This window comes from Actinia tenebrosa, unplaced genomic scaffold (genome assembly GCF_029948245.1).
Source record: "Actinia tenebrosa isolate PJP-AT-01 unplaced genomic scaffold, QUT_ActTen_1.0 PGA_scaffold0__85_contigs__length_37466705, whole genome shotgun sequence".
Taxonomy (NCBI): Eukaryota; Metazoa; Cnidaria; class Anthozoa; order Actiniaria; family Actiniidae; genus Actinia; species Actinia tenebrosa.
This window is the reverse complement of record NW_028292569.1, coordinates 22785446-22806895: the sequence shown is the minus strand read 5'-3', so window position 1 is coordinate 22806895 and position 21450 is coordinate 22785446. Positions and strand designations below refer to the sequence as shown.

General features: G+C 38.1%; 3 protein-coding genes across 5 annotated transcripts; 2 read left to right on the top strand and 1 right to left on the bottom strand.

The window, feature by feature from the left end:
* Positions 1–1122: 1122 nt before the first annotated feature.
* LOC148913877 (hemicentin-2-like) lies at positions 1123–2722 on the top strand. Its single transcript, XM_089024371.1, has 2 exons — positions 1123–1332; positions 2550–2722. Exons 1-2 carry the CDS (start codon positions 1269–1271, stop codon positions 2720–2722), a joined length of 237 nt encoding a protein of 78 aa, XP_088880497.1. The 5' UTR covers positions 1123–1268.
* Positions 2723–3954: 1232 nt separating this feature from the next.
* LOC148913876 (uncharacterized) lies at positions 3955–12021 on the top strand. The gene is made up of 12 exons (XM_089025861.1): positions 3955–4081; positions 4870–5148; positions 5404–5679; positions 6395–6652; positions 7196–7303; positions 7741–7859; positions 8892–8944; positions 9024–9178; positions 9683–9793; positions 10568–10684; positions 10821–10845; positions 11531–12021. Exons 3-12 carry the CDS (start codon positions 5415–5417, stop codon positions 11685–11687), a joined length of 1368 nt encoding a protein of 455 aa, XP_088881987.1. The 5' UTR covers positions 3955–4081; positions 4870–5148; positions 5404–5414; the 3' UTR covers positions 11688–12021.
* Positions 12022–12648: 627 nt separating this feature from the next.
* On the bottom strand, positions 12649–21267 carry LOC148913875 (neural cell adhesion molecule 2-like). Of its 3 annotated transcripts, none has more exons than XM_089025798.1 (13): positions 21077–21265; positions 18913–19275; positions 18238–18507; positions 17856–18128; positions 17266–17517; positions 16479–16757; positions 16065–16331; positions 14995–15330; positions 14544–14591; positions 13850–13948; positions 13648–13675; positions 13417–13456; positions 12649–13257 (listed from the first exon to the last, which is right to left on the bottom strand). In XM_089025798.1, the coding sequence occupies exons 1-13, from the start codon at positions 21153–21155 to the stop codon at positions 12886–12888; spliced, it is 2706 nt and encodes a 901-aa protein (XP_088881924.1). In that variant the 5' UTR covers positions 21156–21265; the 3' UTR covers positions 12649–12885. The 3 variants fall into 3 exon arrangements, 2 of the variants coding, with proteins under 2 accessions (XP_088881924.1, XP_088881925.1); XM_089025799.1 differs by having other exon boundaries at positions 17856–18089; XR_016119015.1 differs by lacking the exon at positions 13850–13948 and having other exon boundaries at positions 13203–13257; positions 21077–21267.
* Positions 21268–21450: the final 183 nt, after the last annotated feature.

Sequence of the window (21450 nt, the reverse complement as noted above, 5' to 3'; positions counted from 1 at the left end):
CTCTTATTTGGAAGGGGCGGCAAAATTTTTCAATTTTTGGTACCGCAAACCTAAACACAAATACTGATGTCCTCCACCCCCCCCCTGTCCCTGGACAAGATAGGAATAGTGTTTCCATCAGCAAAAGCGATGTTGGCTTCGTTGTTCTGGAATTTGCAAGCATACTATAGAAAATGCAGGTGTTTATCATTGCACTGCTGAAAAAGCATCCGCTGAAGTCCCCTTTTTGAAGACTGTTACTTCAATGTGTTTCGTAGTTAGCTAGTCAGGACTCGTACACCATGTTTGTCATCATGAAAATTTCAAAAAAACTAACGCTTGTTGGTCGGAGATTTTAATCTGAGGCCAAAATTGATGACTAGCGTTTAGCTTTGTAAGCTAGGAATGTTTTTGGTTGATTTTCCATTTGAAGTTTGCAAGAAGGATTCATCTAAATATGAAATTTGTTTGGGAACTTTATGGACGTTTGAGCGATCACCTGCGCTAGCTAAGTGTATTTTAAATTTTTTAACGGAAATCACGCACTCAGTCCCCCACAATTCCACTCGGTCTCAGATTTCACATCTACAGCCAACAACGTTTTATCAAGCCACCATTAGAAAACACCGTTCTATCAAATAGATATAAACGATAAATGCTGATGAGGACGATAACAATGTGGTAAGAAAAATAATAATGAATATGGTTATGGGAAATCCCCCGAGATCGAACGTGCAAATTGTTTATATAAGAGTGCAAACCATATACCGTACAATAGTACTAGATAATCAATACAAAATAGCACCAATGAAACAGTTGAAAACAATACGAATGCATGCGTTTAGTGCTATTCGTTTGTTGATTCACAAATAAACGGTTTGCACTCTACCTAGAAAAGTACGTCGTGCTAAAGGTCTATAATAATAATATATTTTAACTATCACGTGTAGAATTCTTCCACTTGTTTTTACACCGCACTTATTATCCCTACATTCGAAATCAAAATAATAAAACACAATAAAAAATTAAAATAGAAAATCTAATATATTGTTATTATTGATTTTCTTCTCTTTCAGACTTACCAAAGAACGTACAACTTCTGACCAACAAGTCTGATAACGTTTTTCGTTGAAGGAGATTCCATTAACGTGACCTGTAACGCAATCTCCAACCCCAAACCCTGTACAATAAAGATATACTTGCAATTTAAAGAAATCTTCAACTCTAGTTCTGATTGTTCAGCTAGTTACGTGGCATCGAATATCGTTGGATGTGGAAAGCAGACCTTCATGTGCGAGGTGTCTAACATTGTTGGCAAGGCGCAAACTGTTTCCAAGGAAATATTTATACAAGGTATGTTTATAAAGAATAAACCTCATTTATCGACTAGCCATTCCGAGGTTTTTGGGGAAAAAAATATTGTGGAGTTTGCATTGCAGTGTATGGCTTAATGCCTAACAGGTTTTGCAGCCCAAACAATCAATAAGTATGTTGAGAAATCCAGCAATATTATTTTACTTCAAAATCTACTTTTGAGCTAAAGACCTCTCAAAATTTGTATATAATCGCATCTCGTATGAATAGACTTTAGAGCAACCAGTGAAACGCGTATCTTCTCTTTGAAATCAACGGACATCGTCGTTAAGTTGGATCCCAATGGTTATCACCAGCGAACCACACGAAACTCCACCACTCTTGAATTAATATTAGGGATTCAATTAGGGATTATAAGGGATCCATTAGGGATCAATTAGGAAATAATTGGGATCAATTGAGTATCAATTAGGGATCAATTAGGGATCAATGTTTTGAATTTGTATTTAGATCAGTTTTGTTTATTCTTTATCCAGCATTTCGCATTATTTACACATGTAAAATGTTTAAAATAAATAAATAAATATTAATTATCAATCATTAATTTATATTCACTCGTGAATTGTTTAGAACTTAGAGTGGTTTTCATAAACCGTGAAATACACTTTAGCGCTTTAAGCACTACCTCCCGCGTTGTATCTTCTCTCCGGGAATTGTCAGGGGAATTCTATTTAAATTCAAATTTCGAGTAATCAGCTAGTAGCCGTACCCTACGATAGTATGAATTAAACTATAATAAATATTTATGTACACATGCTGATGATACATCGTTTAAATATGACTAAAAAATGAGACAACCCAACCAAATTCGCTTCGTGGTCTAGGGTTTAGGGTTAGGGTTGTAGTAGTTCTTTGGTACCGAAGTTTACAGAATTCGATTCTTATTGTCTTCACTTAATCTTTTTCTCTAAGTGAGGAGAACTGTACAGGGGAGAAAGCGTTGCGTGACGACACTGAAAGCGGCTGTGGGGGGAGAGTAAAGAACACTCTGATTCACTCTGCTTCTCGGGTTAATGAAAACCACTCTATTGGTTAGCGTACTTTAAAGTCAACAAAAAAAAAAAAAATTATTATATATATTAGAATTTTTATTAGAATTATTACGCTCCGAAAGCTACCAAGAGCTGTTGTCAACATGTAAAACTCTTCGCGAATAACAAAATGATTCTTGTGACATTAATACATTTTCCCCCTAGTGCCACCACACCACTTGGCTACAACTCCAGTTGGACAATCGAGTAATGAACGATTAGAGGGTGACCCGTTTACCTTGACTTGTTCTGCATCCGGCTGTCCAACTCCTATCTTGACCTGGATGAAAACCGGGAGACCAAGAAGCACTTGCACGCGGGAATCAAAAGCACGTTGATATACTCTTTCGGTAGCTTGAGCAGAGAGAACACTGGATATTATAACTGTACGGCTGACAACGGTGTACTGAGACCAGTGACTACAGCAGTGTATCTTAACGTCTTGTGTGAGTATTGTTGGATAAATAGGAATGCAAAAGAAATCGTCTAATTCTATGGAAGGGCACGGCAAACTCACAGATTGAACCCTGAAACAACCTCTGGGCCGATCAAAGTCAGGGCATGGCTAACTCACAGATTGAACCCTGAAACAACCTCTGAGCTGGTCTAAGTCAGGGCACGGCTGACGTTAGATCGAATAAGAATTTAGAGTGTGGGTCTTGTGGAGGGACGGATTATTAACAACGGAGGAAAAAAACATTTGAATCAATGTAGATGCCGGAACCTTTTCCTCGCATATGATGGTGAGTCGAGGATTTGAACCTGAGAGGCCGAACGTGAGATTTGTTTTTAATTTGAGTTCTTTTTCCTTGTCTAGATAAACCCAGCAATACGAAAATCACCACCAACAGATCAAGCAAACGTATTGTACAAGGAGAATCATTGGCCTTGTCGTGTCAGTCGCAAGCGAACCCTCAGCGCTGCTCGGTCACCCTGAAGCGAGGCGTCCAGACACTGAGTCAGCAAACTAGGGCGGATTGTTCGTTAAGGTCACGTGATAACAAATATACAAGGCTGCAATGAGGTTCTTTTTGCTTGCTCGGCAAGTAACACCGCGGGGGAATAGTGGCGATATTAAATCCAGCATTATTGTGCAAGGTAAACTCGTCAATACGATCTGAAATATTGACTAGGAAATGACGTTACTGCAAAAGTGACTTGTCATGAAAATTGACCATTGCAAAATAAAAACATGTCCGCTTTTGGAATAAAAAATGAAAACAATGGATCAATGGATCATTGTTATCAAACGCGTATCAGCAACGTTATTGGTTTTATTTGGAAATGTGACATCTCAGTTTTGCAAATTTTCTTGATTCCCATTGGCTAACACTTTTTTTCAGACAGGTTTGGCGGAGGTCAGTGTTTGACCACTAATTGTTGGAACAGATAATAAAATACCTTTTCTATTTCTTATCTTAAGTGCCTGCAGTAATCACTATAACTCCAGCAGGAGGTAATGTAGTCAGGAGTGAAAGTTTTCCATTAGTTCTAGCCTGTAACGCCAAAGGCTGTCCAACTCCTAATGTCACGTGGTCTAAGATAGGAACTGAGGTTTTCTCTCGCTAAAGGCAATGGCGTCGTTCGATACACTATTGGTAGCTTACGTAAAAGTGATTCAGGGACCTATCGATGTGAAGCAGACAACGGAATCGTTGGACGATCTGTCTTTAGTACAATCGCTGTCAATGTCACCTGTAAGTACAAACACTTAAACCTTTATTATACGAACACTGAAGAGCGAGCAAAATGCCCGTAACAGATATCCGTACCAGGTGTCCGTATAATACAGATAGTGCAGTGTCGTATGCGTACCTTGCCCTGACCGTGATGGTTTCTAGAATCTTGATCGGCTGATTTATTTCTCGCGCAATGTGATTGGTATGACAGTGCTGTGACACCACTTTTCGAACAGTGTGATTGGTCTGGCGAATCCCTTGCCGTGTCACGACCGTGTTCGTGCCGTGAGGTTTTCATATTCAAAGGAAAACTGCTCTATGACTTCAGTACCATCGTTGTCAATATCACCTGTGAGTACAACACTTAAACCTATATAATACGGACAATAAAGAGATCGGACCAAGTGTCCGAATCAGACAGGTGTTCGTATAATACAGATATGTCTTCAGTACCATCGGTTGTCAATGCCGCCTATGACACTTTAACCTCTATTACACGACCACTGAAGAGACCGGTCGCCGTCACCGTTTACTGCAGTTTGCGACTTTCTCCTAACTCAAAAATGTCAGCAGCTTTTAGTAGAATTAATTTTTCCTCCTCGCTGATCGAAAACATAAAAGATGCCGAATGATTATGTTTTGGATTCAGGAAAAAAGAAAAAATTATTTTGTTTTCAACCAATTTTTCGCGTCCTTAAAATCTGCGCATAGAAGTGCGCGCATTCCTTTTTTTTATACTTTTTATGTGTTTTCATTCATTAAAAAAAATATTAAATTCAATGTTCTTTTTACTTTCTTGGATGCAGATAAGCCAGAGAATACCATACTCACCACGAATAAACCCGGCAACGTAATCCTGCTTGGTGAATTGCTCGAACTCACCTGCAGCTCCACAGCCAATCCAAATCAATGCTCAGTAGTGTTTCTGAAGGGAAATGTGACATTGGCTACGATAAACAGCCACACTTGCACCGCTAAATACGTCTTGCGGAATAAAAACGGTTGCAATTTGGAAACATTTTCCTGCTTTGCGTCCAACTCCATTGGAAGAGGGTCATTGGTGCATACAAATGTAACTGCACAAGGTACGTACCTCATAATAGCGACTTTAAGATTTGCAAAATCTACGACGGCGACGTCAACCGGAAGTGTAAATAATTTCTCTCTGGGGTCCTGTTCATTGGAGAATTCATTCAAAACATTGTCAGTAAAGTCAACTCATCCACAGGGAAGACAGGCTTTGAAGACGCGAAACCCCAAAGTGAAATTATAAGTCCCTAATAATGTACTAATGTACAACTCTTAAGAACTGGTTTTGTTTCTTTTTTTTTCTATCCCAGCACCTGTCACAATGAGCATTTCTCCAGTCAACAACACTCTTGTTATGAAAGAAGGAACATCCCTTGATTTAACTTGTAAGGCAACAGGATGCCCAACGCCAAAGATCGTCTGGAAAAATTCCCGTCATGCTAAGTCTTACATGGAAGTCACTGGACATTATCTGGCGCATAACTTTACCAGTGTTGACAAGCAACATATAGGACATCATATTTGTATTGTGGACAATGGCATTGTTGGTAGTCCAATCAATAGATCAATTTTCGTTAACATTACTTGTAAGTAATTGAAAGTCGATTTTGGTTTTCATTGTTCATTGTCAACACTCATTCGGAAGTCGATTTTGGTTTTCATTGTAAACACTCAGTTTCCGGATTTTATAATGACGTCACGATTTGTTTACATCGGCTAAAATGATAGAAATTTTGGGCTAAATTTAAGCTTAATTCTCTTCTTTCGAGATATTTAGCGTAACATTTAGTTGTTCTTGCCCTCACCAGCTCATTAACCTAATTTCATTGTGATTTAAGACGTGCTGTTGTCATTCCGCCCGCCTCCAGCAATCATGGTCCCTAGCGTTAAAACGACAGTTTTTGATGTGATGTCATTATGAAATCTGGCAATTGCAAACTTATATTGTCTGGTCAAAAAAATACAACATACAACAACAATGCTTTTTGCAACTAAGTTTATAAAAAGAAAGCCACGATCATAATGTTACCAAAACTATAGCGGCTTTGCACCATCACGTGACGGCAGCCATGACAGGAGGCAGGAACAATTGAATCTGGTCTCATCTGATTTACATCCTGTCATGGCTGGCATCACTTGATGGTGCAAAGACTCTGTAGACCCCATGAGGAATTGTTTTGGGAACAAAACAATTGTACATTAGGAAAAACCGCTTTTGTTCCCCAAAACAATTCCTTTGAGGACTCAGCGCAAGGGGTCTATACTTTATCTTGTATACACAATTTTTGATTTTCTTATTAGATGGGCCATTTATAAAAACATTGCCTACACAACCAAAAGTCACACTGTACGAAAATGAGCAAGTTGATTTTACCTGCGAAGTGGATTCAAATCCTCCTGCAGTAACTATCTGGACTAAAGACACAGACAACAGCATAATAGCACGAGGAGAACGGCTTAAAATATCGCCTGAACAGAGTGTTGCGGGAAACTACACATGTACAGCTACTAATGGATATGGTTTGACTAAGAGGGCAACGTTCACTCTTATAGTTAAAGGTATCTTGATTATTATTATTATTAGTTAATATTATTGTGTTGGATTTTGAAGTCTTTGGGCGTCATCATGTTGCGACAATCCTGGACAAAAGTCATTGGGACACTTGAAAAGTCAGCGCTAAATTTTTAAATATTGTCTTAATATCCATAATTTCTCAAGTTTACACGCCATTTCACCAATGAAGCTCCCTCCTCCCCCAACTCAATGTTGGTCAAACCACACATCATCCCAAACGCCCCGTTTGCCCCAACATTGATTTGGGGGAGGGGGGGGATGTATTGTGAAAAACAATGATACTGGTCTACATAGTAAAAATACTTTTGCAATAGGCTTACATACAAAAATACCTTTTTCACAGTTACTAAAAATAGACCCCTCGAGTCCCGAGCGGAATTGTTTTGGGAGACAAAACAATAGGCCATCTTTTCTAATGCAAAAAAAAAAAAAAAAAAAAAGAGGAAAACCACTTTGGCATATATATTTACATTAATGAAAAGGTGTAATGCTTATTTACTGTTTGTGGTGTTTTGGTATCTTATTAGCTTGCCAGAACAATAAATGCAAGTCCAATACCTCATGCATCAGTCAAGGTACCACATACTACTGCAACTGTCCCAAGGGACTCACTGGAAGACTATGCGACGAACTAGGTGAGGAAATAGACTGCAAATATCTGATGTTTGATTTTGCCTCCCGTCCTGATTTAGTAGCGGACGGACATCTCAAATAATAAGGATTTTTTTTTCCTTCTTCCACAAAAATCAAATTCTAAATTCAAGTTAAATGTGTTGGTTGCCTTACATTAACAAGTGGGTTGCAAAACGTGAAGGATTTTACGTTCACTATAAAGTGGTAAATTGCATTAATATTTCTTTAGAGTATTAGATCTTTTAATGAATAAATTGGCCAGTTAGCGGATGGGAATCAAGCTATAGCTTGTGAGCAGATAAGAGTTATTTGGTGAATATATAAAAAATATGTGCATGAGCTAGCACGCGTGAGCAAGCCACAGAAAGTATATGAACGAAGGGAGTGAATGAGGCAATAAATCCAAATCCTAATCTCTTAATTTTATTCCCATTTTTAGATCCATTCAAATCCAAATTCACCATAACACTCTACATAGTTAATATCGATTGGATCGAAGACTATAAAGACACAGGAAGCCCAGCGTACACACAGGTCGAAGACAAAATTTGTTCGGAGGTAAGTCTATTAAGAGCTTTTTGGAGACACTGGTGAAAAACGCACTGCGCATGCGTTGAAAAAAAAATGGCGAACAATATCAGTTTATCACATCTAAAGGTATGCCTTATTTTAACCGACAAGGCTATTTCTTAAATATTCGTTTTGAAATTTTACAAATATTTTTCAGATTTCTTTACATACAATCCGACCATGTGATTATCTGCAAATTAGCCATGCTGCATGGATGTCGACGTCGGGCCGCTAGTGGCGACATTTTCAAAGATAATTTTTGCTTTTGGATAAACAAAAAATTTTTTTGTATAAATCAGCTGTGTATCACAATCGAAATTATCTTGCTATTGCGAAAAGGAAAACCTTAAGTTTTCAGTATTTTTCTTAAGTTTTGCGATTTTGTAAAACAATTAAAATACTGGCATCAAAAATATGAGTTGCCCTTAGTTACGTACGCCATCTCCGAGCGTGCGCAGTGCGTTTTTCACCAGTGTCCTTTTTGGATGTTTTTTTTTTTTGTCTATCGGAAAGTTTAGGTCACGTTATAATGACGAAAAACTCGGGGTATGGTTAGAATCTTTTCATTTATTGATGGGGAAAGTTGTTAACCGGTGAATTCGCATTTTACCACTGTGAGAGGGGTACTCTTTCCCTTTTTAGTTTAGGGATGTGCCGCTGAGCCCACTAAACCCTGAACCTGTTCCAGAGTAAAATCGCTGAAATTTATACCCTGTTCCAGAGCAAGATCGCTGAAAATCATACCCTGTTCCGGTATTGCGAAAATGGATACCCTGTCCCAGAGCGAGCGTGATTTTATATACCCTGATCCAGAGTAGAATCGCTGAAAACCATACCCTGTTTGGCGGCATGTACCAGTATAGCAAATATAGGGGGGTACAGGGGAAATTGCTTCGTGTAATCGCGTATTTTAGCCTCTATTTAGGGGCAACTCCCAGCATCATGACATAAATCTAGGTTATTATGGTTGTTTTTATTTTAGAAGTTGACCCAAACCAAATTTTGTTTCTTGTTCTTTAGATGCAACGCCTCTTCAGTGATGAACTTTCCAAATGCGAACTCATAAGTCTACGGTAATGAAATATGCTGTTTGTAGATCAGGATCGGGTCGGATTTCACAATGTTTTAATTTTCAATTGTACGTATTTCTAGTAAGGGAAGTGTTATTTCTGAAACCCGACTGACTTTAAAACAAGACAAGTATAGCAGTGAAGTCCTTGGCGTCGTCAAAGCAGAAACAGTCAACGATACTTTGGGACCCTTGATTCTCGACCAATCAGCACTGATCACAAGAGTTGAGCCTTACAGTAAGTTTAATAGACAATAGGGGCTTTGCTTCGTCACCTGATGGCAGCCATGACAGGAGGCACATCAAAAACTGAATTCTTCCTCATGTAAATCAGATTAGAACAGAATCAATTGTTCCTGCCTCCTTTCATGGCTGACATCACGTGATGGCATAAAGCCTCTATGAGTGGTTTTGCACTACCACGTCACGGCAGCCATGTTAGATGGCATAAAAAACACGATCGTTTTACATAATAAAAATAATTCAATTCACAAGGGCAAAGGGATTTTATTGTTCTGCCATCTAACCACATGCAGGGCAAGCTGTATTATGGGAACGGGCAGGTGATGTTGTAAAATCTCTTTGTATTTTTGAGGTAGTTTCACGTGACTTGTAACCCCTTGAGCTATAAAGGGTCACCTGACCTGTTAGTGCAAGTCGCCCACTAGCAAAGTTTCCTTGTTAGCAGCCCCTAATCACAGGCTATCTACCCGAGATATGACTGCTTACATTCTCGTTGCAGGTTCATTTTGCGGTGAACAGCCATGCAAATTCGACGGCACGTGCTACGAACAAGGAGACGGATACAGATGTGATTGTAAACTATTTCGGTTTGGAACACAGTGCGAAAAAGGTAAAGAAGTGGTAGATAATTCTCAGGGTTAGTCTGTATTTTTCCTCCGTTACACACCGAATCGAAAGATGGCGACAGATTTGAATTACTAAGCATCACCATTATTATCATCATCGTCATCAGCATCGTCATTAGCATGTCATTAGCATCATCATCAGCAACGTTATCATTATCATCGCCATCATGACCAGCAGCAGCAGCATCGTCGACATAATCATATCAGCATCGTCATCCGCATCGTCATTAACATCGTCCCTAACATCATCAGCAACGTTATCATTATGATCGTCATCATGATCAGCATAACAGCAGCATCGTCATTGTCATGGGCATTGTCATTAGCAATGTCATTAGAATCATCATCATCTTCAGAAGCAGCAGTACAGGGCCGTAGCCACCAATTTGGTTCAGTTTTCGAGAGCTTTCGCGATTTTTTTTACATTTTTTATATTTTCCTTATATTTTTTTCATGAAAGCCGGCCCGGTTGAAAGCGGTCCAAGCGTACCGGTGGCTAAGGTCCTGCATTATCATAATCTCCAATGTCAGCATTACCAGTGGCTACCATATTCATCATCATCATCATCATCATCATCATCGTCATCAATGAAATTAAAAATCAAATCTTAAATCAAGATATTGCTCATTATTTTTTTCAAGTAATAATACCCTTAGAGTTACAAAATAGCTTAGACCTGCATGTCGTCCGTCGCTATCATACACCTTATTGGCTAATATCACCCTACAATATTAATGTTTATTTCTTCTTCCCTCAGGCATTGGGTTTATTCCTGGGGTGGCCGTCATCGTTATTGGAAGTATTCTCTTAGTAGTCATTATTTGTTTAATCGCTTATTGCTGGAGACGAGCCAAGAGAGGCACCTTTGCTAAAGGTATTTGTTTGCAGAATAAATGCACAAAAACTATCGCCACCGAAACCATAACCCGTTCCAAAGCTCAGACAATAACTGGACCGAAATTTAAAACCATTTTGTAAACTGATAAATATATTTTTTTCCTTGTTCATAGAATCTGAGGAAGTACATGTCAAAACGTAAGTAACTGATAAAGAAAAGTAATATAAAGATGTTGGTTAAAAATAATGCAACATTGGATTCATGTAATCCCCTTTTGACACTCCACATTCCTAACTCTCTACACTCCTCCACACTCCACACTCACACTCCACACTCCACACTCCACACTCCACACTCCACACTCCACACTCCACACTCCACACTCCACACTCCACACTCCACACTCCACACTCCACACAAATATGTTTATTCTCCCAAATAAGGAAATTTTGATAGTTTTAATTATTCAAAGTGCCTGAATAATTAGCCATTTTGAAACCGTTCTATACTCTTTTGGTTGGATTTTACTTGACGTCATTTCCTGTCTCGTGCGGAATCATGTTCATTAGCTGAACCACAAGTTTTCAATAGAATTTTTTCTGTGGACAGCACATGATGGCAAGTGTTTGACCACTATTTGGGTGCAGATAATGAGATTGAAAGACTTTTTTCGATTGAAACCCAGCAATCTACTTTTAAGCTTCTAGGTGTAATCTTCTATCTCAGACTGTGCCATTTTCTTAACACTGCTTTATTCTTTAACAGTTGCACATTAAAAAACATATGAATAAAAATACAACTTGATGAACATCTTATTCCCAAAGCAATGACACGTGATCAGTAAGCTATTTAAGAGAGCTTTTGTTTGTACTTTCCTCGTAGACCTCTTAAAAAGGAAACAAAATCGCCACCTGAGGATCACGACATGTCTGTCAACAACGTTTATGTCAGCGTTGCACAAGACGAAAAAGAGGACAAAGAAACCGTAACTAAGCAACCACTACCGGAAGATCCCTATGACGAAGCGACGAAGCTTTGACTTGCTCAACGAGCAAAATCTTTGAGAAAGAATAGAGCCATCAAATGTCGGTTCGTTTGCTTGAATAGATGTAAAACAAATACTTTTTGTGTGAAAATTAAAAATTGATTGCAGAAATGTGGCATGGGTTTGAGATTCATACAATGTATATAGTCCATCGTGCAAATTGATAGCAACAACTCTGCAAAAACTGTAGATAGTTGATAGTGATAATAGTAAGAGGAAGAGCTAAGGATACTTATATTTGAAACTATCGAGAAAAGAGAAGGACAGAAGGAAATAACATAACGATATATGCTAAAAATAAATAATTTTGGTTAATAAATAAATCAAAGGTAACCCATGGTAAGCTCGTGAAGCGTTTTTGAGTACCAATCAACTAAGATGATAACAAGTGACACTTGGTGACTCATTTCATTGAGGGTATTGTGACCCGAGTAGGCGATACTCGGCCGGAGTTATGTTTTGCAAACAAACAAACAAACTGTTGTCTTTATCAATTAAATTCTTCGCTTCTGATTGGCTACAATCCTTTCTTTTCCGACTTCTGGTTACGAAAGTTTTCTACGAGATTATTTTGGGCCTAGTCTAATCGATCCAATATTTTCGGATTCCTCTTCCAACGTGATGATAAATACGACAATCTCATATCTCAAGGTCCAATAAAAAGAGCGTAAAGTAAACTAAGAATACTCAGAATATGCTGCTGATTACATCTGATCATTATGAAGTGATCGAAAATCCAAAATGGCTTCCTCTGCAAAGGCAAGTTCGTGGATTTTTACAGTGACGTCACTTGGCGAATACAATGGATTCCATGGTTACGTTAATTACCCAAGACGATTGGCTGAGAAGCGTTATCCGCCAAAAAGTGCAAACTCTAGGCACCTCGATAGCTCTTCGCGAGCTAAAAAGGATCTAAAAAAAATAATTAGCAAACAGCATTCCGAAGAAAGCAGACTAGATGAACTATATTTTTATTTCACGTCCTTAAAAATACAACCAATCAAATAACAGAAAAGTCGTACATCCGGTGGTATTGACTCCTTGACGTCATGTTCAATTTGGAGTAAAAAGCAAAATCATTTCGACCTCATGAGAACTGGAAACCTAAAAACCGATAAATTAACTGAAACTGTTTTTTTCGCTAAGCATTGTTATCGAACGCTCTTTAATGTCTGAATATACAAATATACTTTTATATAAATGAGTCGTCATTTCCTTTAGCATGCAGGGTCTGGTAATCAGAGCTTTCGTTTCTTAGACCAAGTGGCTGGTACATGTTCGTCTCGTTGTCATTACGCGGGACTCTTGTACGAACAGGTTCGTACCCTGGTCTCTTGTTGTCTTGTGCAGTGTCAATAGGCGACAGTTCCTGGTAATGACTTGGTTTACTAGACGCACAAGGTAAAGGTATCTCGTAAACAATGGACTTGGCAGGGTTTTGATTACGACGAGGTGATTGTTGCAATTTGACAGCTTCGTATTCAGGGGCCGAAGTTGTTTTTGGACTAAATCCCGATTTCATGCCAGACGATGATGACGTGTTCACGCTCAATTCCATTGCGTTCTAAAAATAACATAATTGCAAGATTAAAAGCAGTCAAATTAAAAAAAGTCATATTCCTAAATCTATTTTACTTGATAATTTCTCAATCGTGACATTGAAGGCCTCTTTTGATTTCTATGATCCCCTCTTTAATTTTCAATTGCATGAACATGTACGTACGTCGTATGTTTGATCAACCTCTTCTTGCTTATTTGTTTTCCTTTTTAAATAACATGAGATAGAAAAAGAAAAAGAAAATAAGAAAACAAAAAGAAAAAAGTGGTAACGCCTAACATATTCAAAAGAGGGAAAATCATTAGAATTGGAAAAATGTTAGCAGCAGGAAAACAGTTAAACGATATGATATTATTTGGAAATAGAAAACCTACAAAATAAAGAGCAAATACTTACGTTTCCTTAAAGCTGTTTCTTCCGTGTTCTATTAACAAATAATATCCATATGATTATGTCATGAGTTTAAAGCAGTTATATCATTGTATTAGTTCATTGGTGTGTTGTTATTAGTATTAGAAAAGTAGCTGGAGATAAGAAGGGTTATTCATGAACATATATTTAAATTTCTTAAGGTCGTGAATCGTAGCTTTACACATACCACTGAGTTTAATCCTCTTCCATATGTATAGAAACTGCAGCACGTTAAGAACCAGTGAAACTACAAGTATCGCAGCTATGACACTCACACCGATCAGAACTTTAAATAAAAAGATATAATAAACTAATATATATATATATATATGTATATACACCGGATCGCTAAAACTTTCATATCAATATTTCTACGTAGAAAAGTTGTCGTTCCGCTCGAGCCGTTTCTTTTACCATATAAGGAATGTACTTACCATATTTGGAAATTGGAATATAATTTTCTTCTCTAAATAGGCGAATGTCTTGCTCAAAACTGCTCAAACTTACAGTAAATCGAGTGAAAACATCACTAACTAGTCAGCCATCTTGGTTTTGGCCGAAAAAGGACTGGAAATGTGTAGGGGAGGGGAGCGTGGTTTGTCACCACAGGAAGCCCGCGAACGATATATATATATCAATTTCATTTATGGGTTGCAAGCATTCCAAAGAGAGTTAAAAGATAAAAGACAAAAGCATGGCGGCCATTGTGGTGCCGTTAACAATGGATGCTAATGAGAAATATTGTGTTAAATGGTACCAATATGGCCGCGATGACGTTACGTGCCAACATAGAATCATAGAGCCAAATCCAGTTTCAAATTCTTCAAAACATTTTGCTCACAATAATAATAGTAACCATTTAAATTTTAACCATTGCTTACATTTTGAGTGTTTTCCACTTGTGTCCTCAATACTGGTCTTAGCGTTACCTAATATTAAACAAAACGAATGATTCTTAAGTAAGGCCCATTATAACAAAGTCATATTTTACATATTTACAGCATATTACTTCGCGTAGGTGGGGGCTTTTCGGAATTCCGTGCTTCCGTGAGGTTCTCTCCACGCGTACCACCACTACATTCTATATTTACAACATACAACACTCAACTCACATGTTGATTTTTGTGAAGGGAGGAAACCAGAGAAACCCTCGTGGCAAGGGAGAGAACAACACATAAAGCACACTGGAGTCACATATGATCCAGTCTGAGCCGGCGGAGCTCAGAGAGAGGCAAGCGGTAAACCACAACGCCACCCATGCCACCCCTTCAATCATGCAGTCCATTTCGAACGTTGAATGGGGTAACTTAAATTACGATTATCTCCACGTACCACGTGTGTTCGTTTCACATGTTGGTTTAATCTGAGGTATGGATATTGTCTTCGCCATCACATCATCTTTCATACTTTCTCCGTATTTATTCCATGCAGTCACTAGAAACGTATAGTTCTTTCCGTAATCAACACTTTTTCTTAATGTATACTCCAGAACTGATAAATCAAGGATATCCTTTGCTTTTGTACAATTAAATTCATCATCCTCTTTCATGTAGATGGTAAACTTGATTAGATCTCCTCCATTATCATTAGGTTTTGTCCATGTCAATCTGATAAATAATTCTGCTGTATCGTTGATGCTAATTGTTAATTGAGGAACACCTGGTTTACCTAGAGAAAAAAGGCATTTAACGGAACGGATCTTATGTTTGTATACCTGATTGATAGGGCAGTTTGTATAATCCATATCCCTTTTTTGGCTGAAAGGATCAAGAGCAAGAGAAAAGGAACTAAGAGAAGGAATCTCCCATATATAGCCTTGTAACCATCATGTGCACAGTTTGATGCTATTTTTAAGCCATTTGTTTTTCCGCATGCACATTTACAGCGCGCGCTCTACGCTGTTTGCTTACGGTTTTTGGTTTTTTTCCGTTATTTCGACTCTGCTCTGAATATGAATGTGCACGTCGAAAGCTTGGCAAAATGAAAGTAGTAATTTGCTCGAATTTCTGAAGTATTTATACATTTATTTTCCAAAGCTTTCGACTTACATCGTCATCTTGAGGGCAGATTTGAACATTTAACATAAGAAAAGCACAAGAAAACGTTAGCAAACAGCGCAGAGCGCGCGCGTACTACTAATAGATTCTAAAATAGCATCAAAGTGTGCACATGATGGGGCACGGGTATCCCTTCTCTTAAATCTTATTCTCCTGTCAACAGTCATAATCAATCATAATCGAGGTAAATTTTATGGTTTATATTTTATTTGGAATAAATCGGGTACCTGCTTCCTATGTTGAGAAAAAAAATCTTGATTCGCTACACATCCAATAACTTCAGCCGGCTCACTGTATTTAAAAAACTATGGTAACAAATCATGTGCAAGGTAACTTTCTTGTTACCTTGTTTCTTGGTAGTGATGACCTTCATCAGTTGTTGACCATACCCAACAATGTTCCGAGCATACACTTTGACCGTGTACTGGGTGTTTGCTTTGAGTCCTGTTATAACAGCTCGAGTATTCACAGTGAACACTGGTGGCTTAGTACTTACTTCAACCTTGTAACCAGTGACAGGACTTCCACCATCATTACCAGGTTTGTTCCATGTAATATTCATGGATAATGCTTCTAACACGGTAATATTTATGGTAACAGGACCTGGGGGAACTGTATTAAATCAGTGATATTTTGTTAGCTACAACCTTTCACCAGAAAACCAGAACTCTTGGAAAATGTAAAGTTCGATTTATGACCAATCAGAAAAATCGATTTGACTGACATGTACACCGTACGTTTGAGTCAATTTCAACTTACACAGCTGAATGACATTAATGTCGTGTTCATCACTTCCCAGGATGTTTGTTGCTCGACACTTGTACTGTCCATAGTCCCCTTGGTCAGCGGTTGTCAGTACTGTTACCTCACTACCCCCGGGTACAATGTTGACACTTGTAGTGATCTGTAGATGTGTTGGTTTGTACCATGATATCCGTGGTGCAGGTAAACCAGTTGCAAAACATCTGAGTCGAATACTTTTACCATTCCATGACTTGAATAGAAGACTAGAATTTGATACATCAATGTCAGGTGGATCTAACAAAAAAGAAATGCGTATTTCGGCTTTCGTTTTGAAATAGAAGAAAAACAAATATGCAACTGTTATCAATAGTTTTGGTAGGATTGCTAAAAATCAGACTTATTCATTTGTCTCACAATTGAGAGTAAATTATAGAAGGATTCCCAACATTTTGACTGCTGGTCTTCATCAGGCGATGGTGCATGTATACTGGATGGTGTGTTTGTATGCTAGTTGGGATTGGTTGTTTGGTTGTTGAGTCTTCACACATATTCTTTCTATTTTTATATATATTGCCGGTATTTATGCTTTAGGGATTTCTACGCCACTGTCACTATTGACTTTATTAGGAATGAGACGACCTACAACGGGCTAAGATAACAACAGGAGCAGACGCCCAAGATTTACGGTTTGCCAAGGATTATCGAAGTCATGATCCAAGCGTTTTTGGAAATATTGTTTTCCCCTTGCAGTAGTCGCAATGATCGACAAACAGAATGTAGACTGACTGCTGTGACTACTCACACTGCACAGTAACTTGTATACTGGTCATTGCATCTCTCCCTATCCCGTTACTAGCTGTACACGTGTATGTCCCTGCATGTGATTTGCTGACTGACGGGATGCTGTAGACATTCCCAGTGTGGACAGATCCTGTTGGGGTCTTCCATTTGATGGTTGGTAGTGGGTTTCCATCTGCTTCGCACTTGATACTCAGGGAGTCGCTCTCATTCACGGTTTGGTTAAGTAACTTTTCCAACATGATCAAGGGCTGGTCTATCATGATTAGAACATATGTTACGATCATATAACCCAAATAGAAAGAGGATGCGACGACAACAGAATGGAGGTCGGATGTCACTTGTGAAAAGTACGAAGCAATGCCATACTAGAGGTGAGTGGTTTTTAAAAAGTGCTTTTAACAGTGATTAACGTCTTTTTGATGAAATCAACATATTTCATTTTTAATAATGCATTAATGAACTCCTCCTAGCATCCTTTAAGAGGAGTCGATCAATACATACAAAAATAAATCTAAAATCATTCAAATGTCTCGAGAGGATATATGCACTGAGGACGTCCAATGAACAGATATCCAGCATAGGTATACTTACATTTAACTATAACAGTTGCATTTGCATTGTTAGTGTGTTCTCTGCTGTCGTAGGCGTTCTTTGCTGTACATATGTACTGCCCAGCATCTGTTTTGATAGCATCAGGTATTCTAAGTGTTCCCCCACCTACTGTGTGACCAGCTTTGATGACACCGTCAGCCTTCTTCCATGATATGGATGGTGGTGGATAACCATCTGCTGTACAGCTGAGTACGATCTCATCACCTTCTACAACTGTGATAATTGGAGGAGTAATGGTGGTTCGGGGAGGATCTACAATTACGTTACATTTACGTAAATTTTTGATTGGCGCATATCAATAAAACGATAACGACAATAAACAAACCAAGAGCGGTGAAATAATAGCCCTGCTCATACTTACAATAAACAGACACAACAGTCTGTGCAGTGACTGGATTCTCATTAGGGTTGTTACTGGCCTGACACTCGTACGTCCCATTCTGATCTCTTCTTATATTTGGTATCCTCAGTGTTGCACTTCCTGTTCCTGTAATCTTGGTCACGTGACCTACTATCTGCACCCACGTAATGTTAGGTATTGGTGGACCAACAGCAGTGCAAGGCACACTCAAATCTTGACCTTCTGCTATGTTCTGTGTCAGTGGTGGCTGTGGCTGGAACTGGGGAGTTACTTTTAAACAAAGCGTCATAGAAAACGTCACGTTTATGTAAGCAAGTTGAATAGTCAATAGTCTGCACAAACAAGTGACCGTAACCCATTTAAGACAACCAGTTCTTCAAAATGAACATAAAATATGAAGAGAGATCCTCCATAGTAAATAGGCAAATCAATTTTCACTTAAAAATTTGAAACTTTTTCTAAAAGAAGGAAAAAATATGTTGATTATGATAAAAGAAAAGTCAATCTTTTCCTCAAAAGTAATTTTTATCTTAAATGAATATTTGTAAGGGGTCTGAAAACCCAGGATGGATTTCTACAAAAGAGACAGAATCTTCGATCCTTCCCTTGTAATGCTGCCCAAACACACTCCTTCTCATCTTGCCTTAAGGATAAAAGATTGCTGAAGGTGCTGACCTGTCACAGTCAGGCCCATTTTGTATATCGTGTAAACACTTCCTTCCAAGATGCTAACAGCATATTCCTTGGCATCACTGATACTAAGGTTGGTTATTTGGAACCAAGCACGACCAGCAGGCAAGTCTCCCACGTAATAAACTCTTCCTTTATAACTCGATGCAGCTGGGGTATCCAAGTCAGCACTGTAGACAGCAACGTTGGCCCATTTGTTGACATATATGAACTGTGGTTTTACTCCCAGGTTATCTACTGGATCCACCAATCCCCATCTCACTTCCACTATACTACCACTTGTTCTGTTCCACATAAAGACAAAATCTTGACCAACATTTCGTATGATAGAGTTTATGGCGCCATGTGCTATAACAAAAACCGATCGAACGATAATGATGGCATGGCTGGGGGAAAAGCTTCAAATGAATGTACAAGATGTGTCAAAGATCATTGGTAATCAGACTGAATATTTATGTTTGACTAAATTAATGCTGTGTAATGCATATTACCAAGAGAAAATGAACTAAGAGAAGGAATCCCGCCTATATAGCCTTGTAACCATCATGTGCACAGTTTGATGCTATTTTTAAACCATTTGTTTTTCTGCACGCGCATTTATTGCGCGCGCTCTACGCTGTTTGCTTACGTTTGGGGTTTTTTCCGCTATTTCGACTCTGCCCTGAATATGAATGTGCACGTTGAAAGCTTGGCAAATACAACAGGAATTTAAAGTAGTAATTTGTTTAAATTTCTGGAGTATCTTTACATTTATTTTCCAAAGCTTTTGACCTACATCGTCATCTTGAGGGCAGATTGAACATTTGAACATAAGAAAAGCACAAGAAAACGTTAGCAAACAGCGTAGAGCGCGCGCGCGTACTATGCGCGTGCAGAAAATCAAACGATCAAATGATATCATTGGATGATATTTTTAGTATAGATTCTAAATATAGCATCAAAGTGTGCACATGATGGGGCACGAGGATTCCTTCTCTTAGTTCATATTCTCTTGATATTACTCTATTTTCGAGTTCTCTGTAGCTCAGTGTTAGTCTCGATTTTGTGCAACATATTCATTTCTTTCACGGAAGGTCCTTGGAATTTTAAAGGATTTGTATTGTTTGAGTTGTGCATTCTTTACTTTACCTCATTGGTATTGATGGTTTTAACGGCGGTCATGCTGGAAGAACTTAACAAAAAAATTGTCAATGAATTCTTTTGTTATATCCTCCAATATGGCCGCCGTGTCTTTTATTATTTCATTTTCTTGCGAATGGTTGAAAACTAAAATAGACATATTTAGGCAGATGTGTCTGCAATCAAGGAACCCACAGCACTGAGTAATTTAGAAGTCAAAAATGGTCTATTACGCACTATGTGCACACTCTGTTGAATCAGTCAAATGTAAAAATGTATAAGTGAAGGATAACGTGATCTCTTCCTTGGAATAATAGATTCCCTATCTCCCGTCAGAATAAAACCAATACCGCAAATACAGAGGTAAGGCAAAATGCTCATTATTGGCGTTTAGAAAACTTTTATGGTACATTTTATGACAAAGGTTTGAGTGCGCTCGCTAGTTTATCCGCTAAATTTATCTACTTTCATCCTGACTATATGGAAGTCTACTGATTGATCATTGTGGTCTATCAAACATATTTTGTTCATCATTACTTATGCCGCTTATACAGTCAGTTGGTCACTGAGTGGTACCGATGTTAAACCACAAAGCACCAGCTAACTAACCAACAATACATTGATCACACTGATTGAGGTTAACATAGCCCTATATATTAGTCAACTTAATGGTTCTATTGTACACCATGACCGCACTATGCCAGTTGACTCACAAATTGAACTATTGGTTCCATGATGAAATTCAAACAAACAAATATCCTTGTTATGCAGACTCAAACTACGAATTAAATTGAACGCGAACATAACATATCCTTTTGTTAAGTAGTCACACTTCAGATTTGCAAGTAAATTCATTATAAAATAATAAAGCTAAAATAAATTTTCACATATTTTCAAGCGTTTATAAAACTGACTAAAGGCTAAAGGTAGTAGAATCTTAATGTTTAAATTGAGCATTATAATTAGAAGGTATGTTGTGATTTAAAGGGAATCCATCGGATTGATTAAAAGAATAAACACATTGACTAACCTTCAGGCGGAAGTAAAATTAATACACTTAAAACCCAGGAAATAAGAATGTACATGATTGGTAATTGAAAAGCTTCCATCTCGTAAGCTCGTCGTAAGCTCTCTGGAAAACGATAAAATGCCCTGTAAAAAAGCGAGCGATAATGTTTACGTTCTGAGAGAGACGTTATATGTGCTAAACATTACTTGGCTGTAGATGACCTTTAATGTTTGATCACTTTATGTAGATTATATCTGGTAACGCAAACATGAGAGTTAACACAGGTAGCCCAAAATATGTTTATTATCGAAGCTTTTCCTCAGCTTTTACTTTTGTTCTTGACTTGATTTTATTGGTTTTCTTTCTTAATTGGTTCTTTTTTTTTTCTTTCCCTT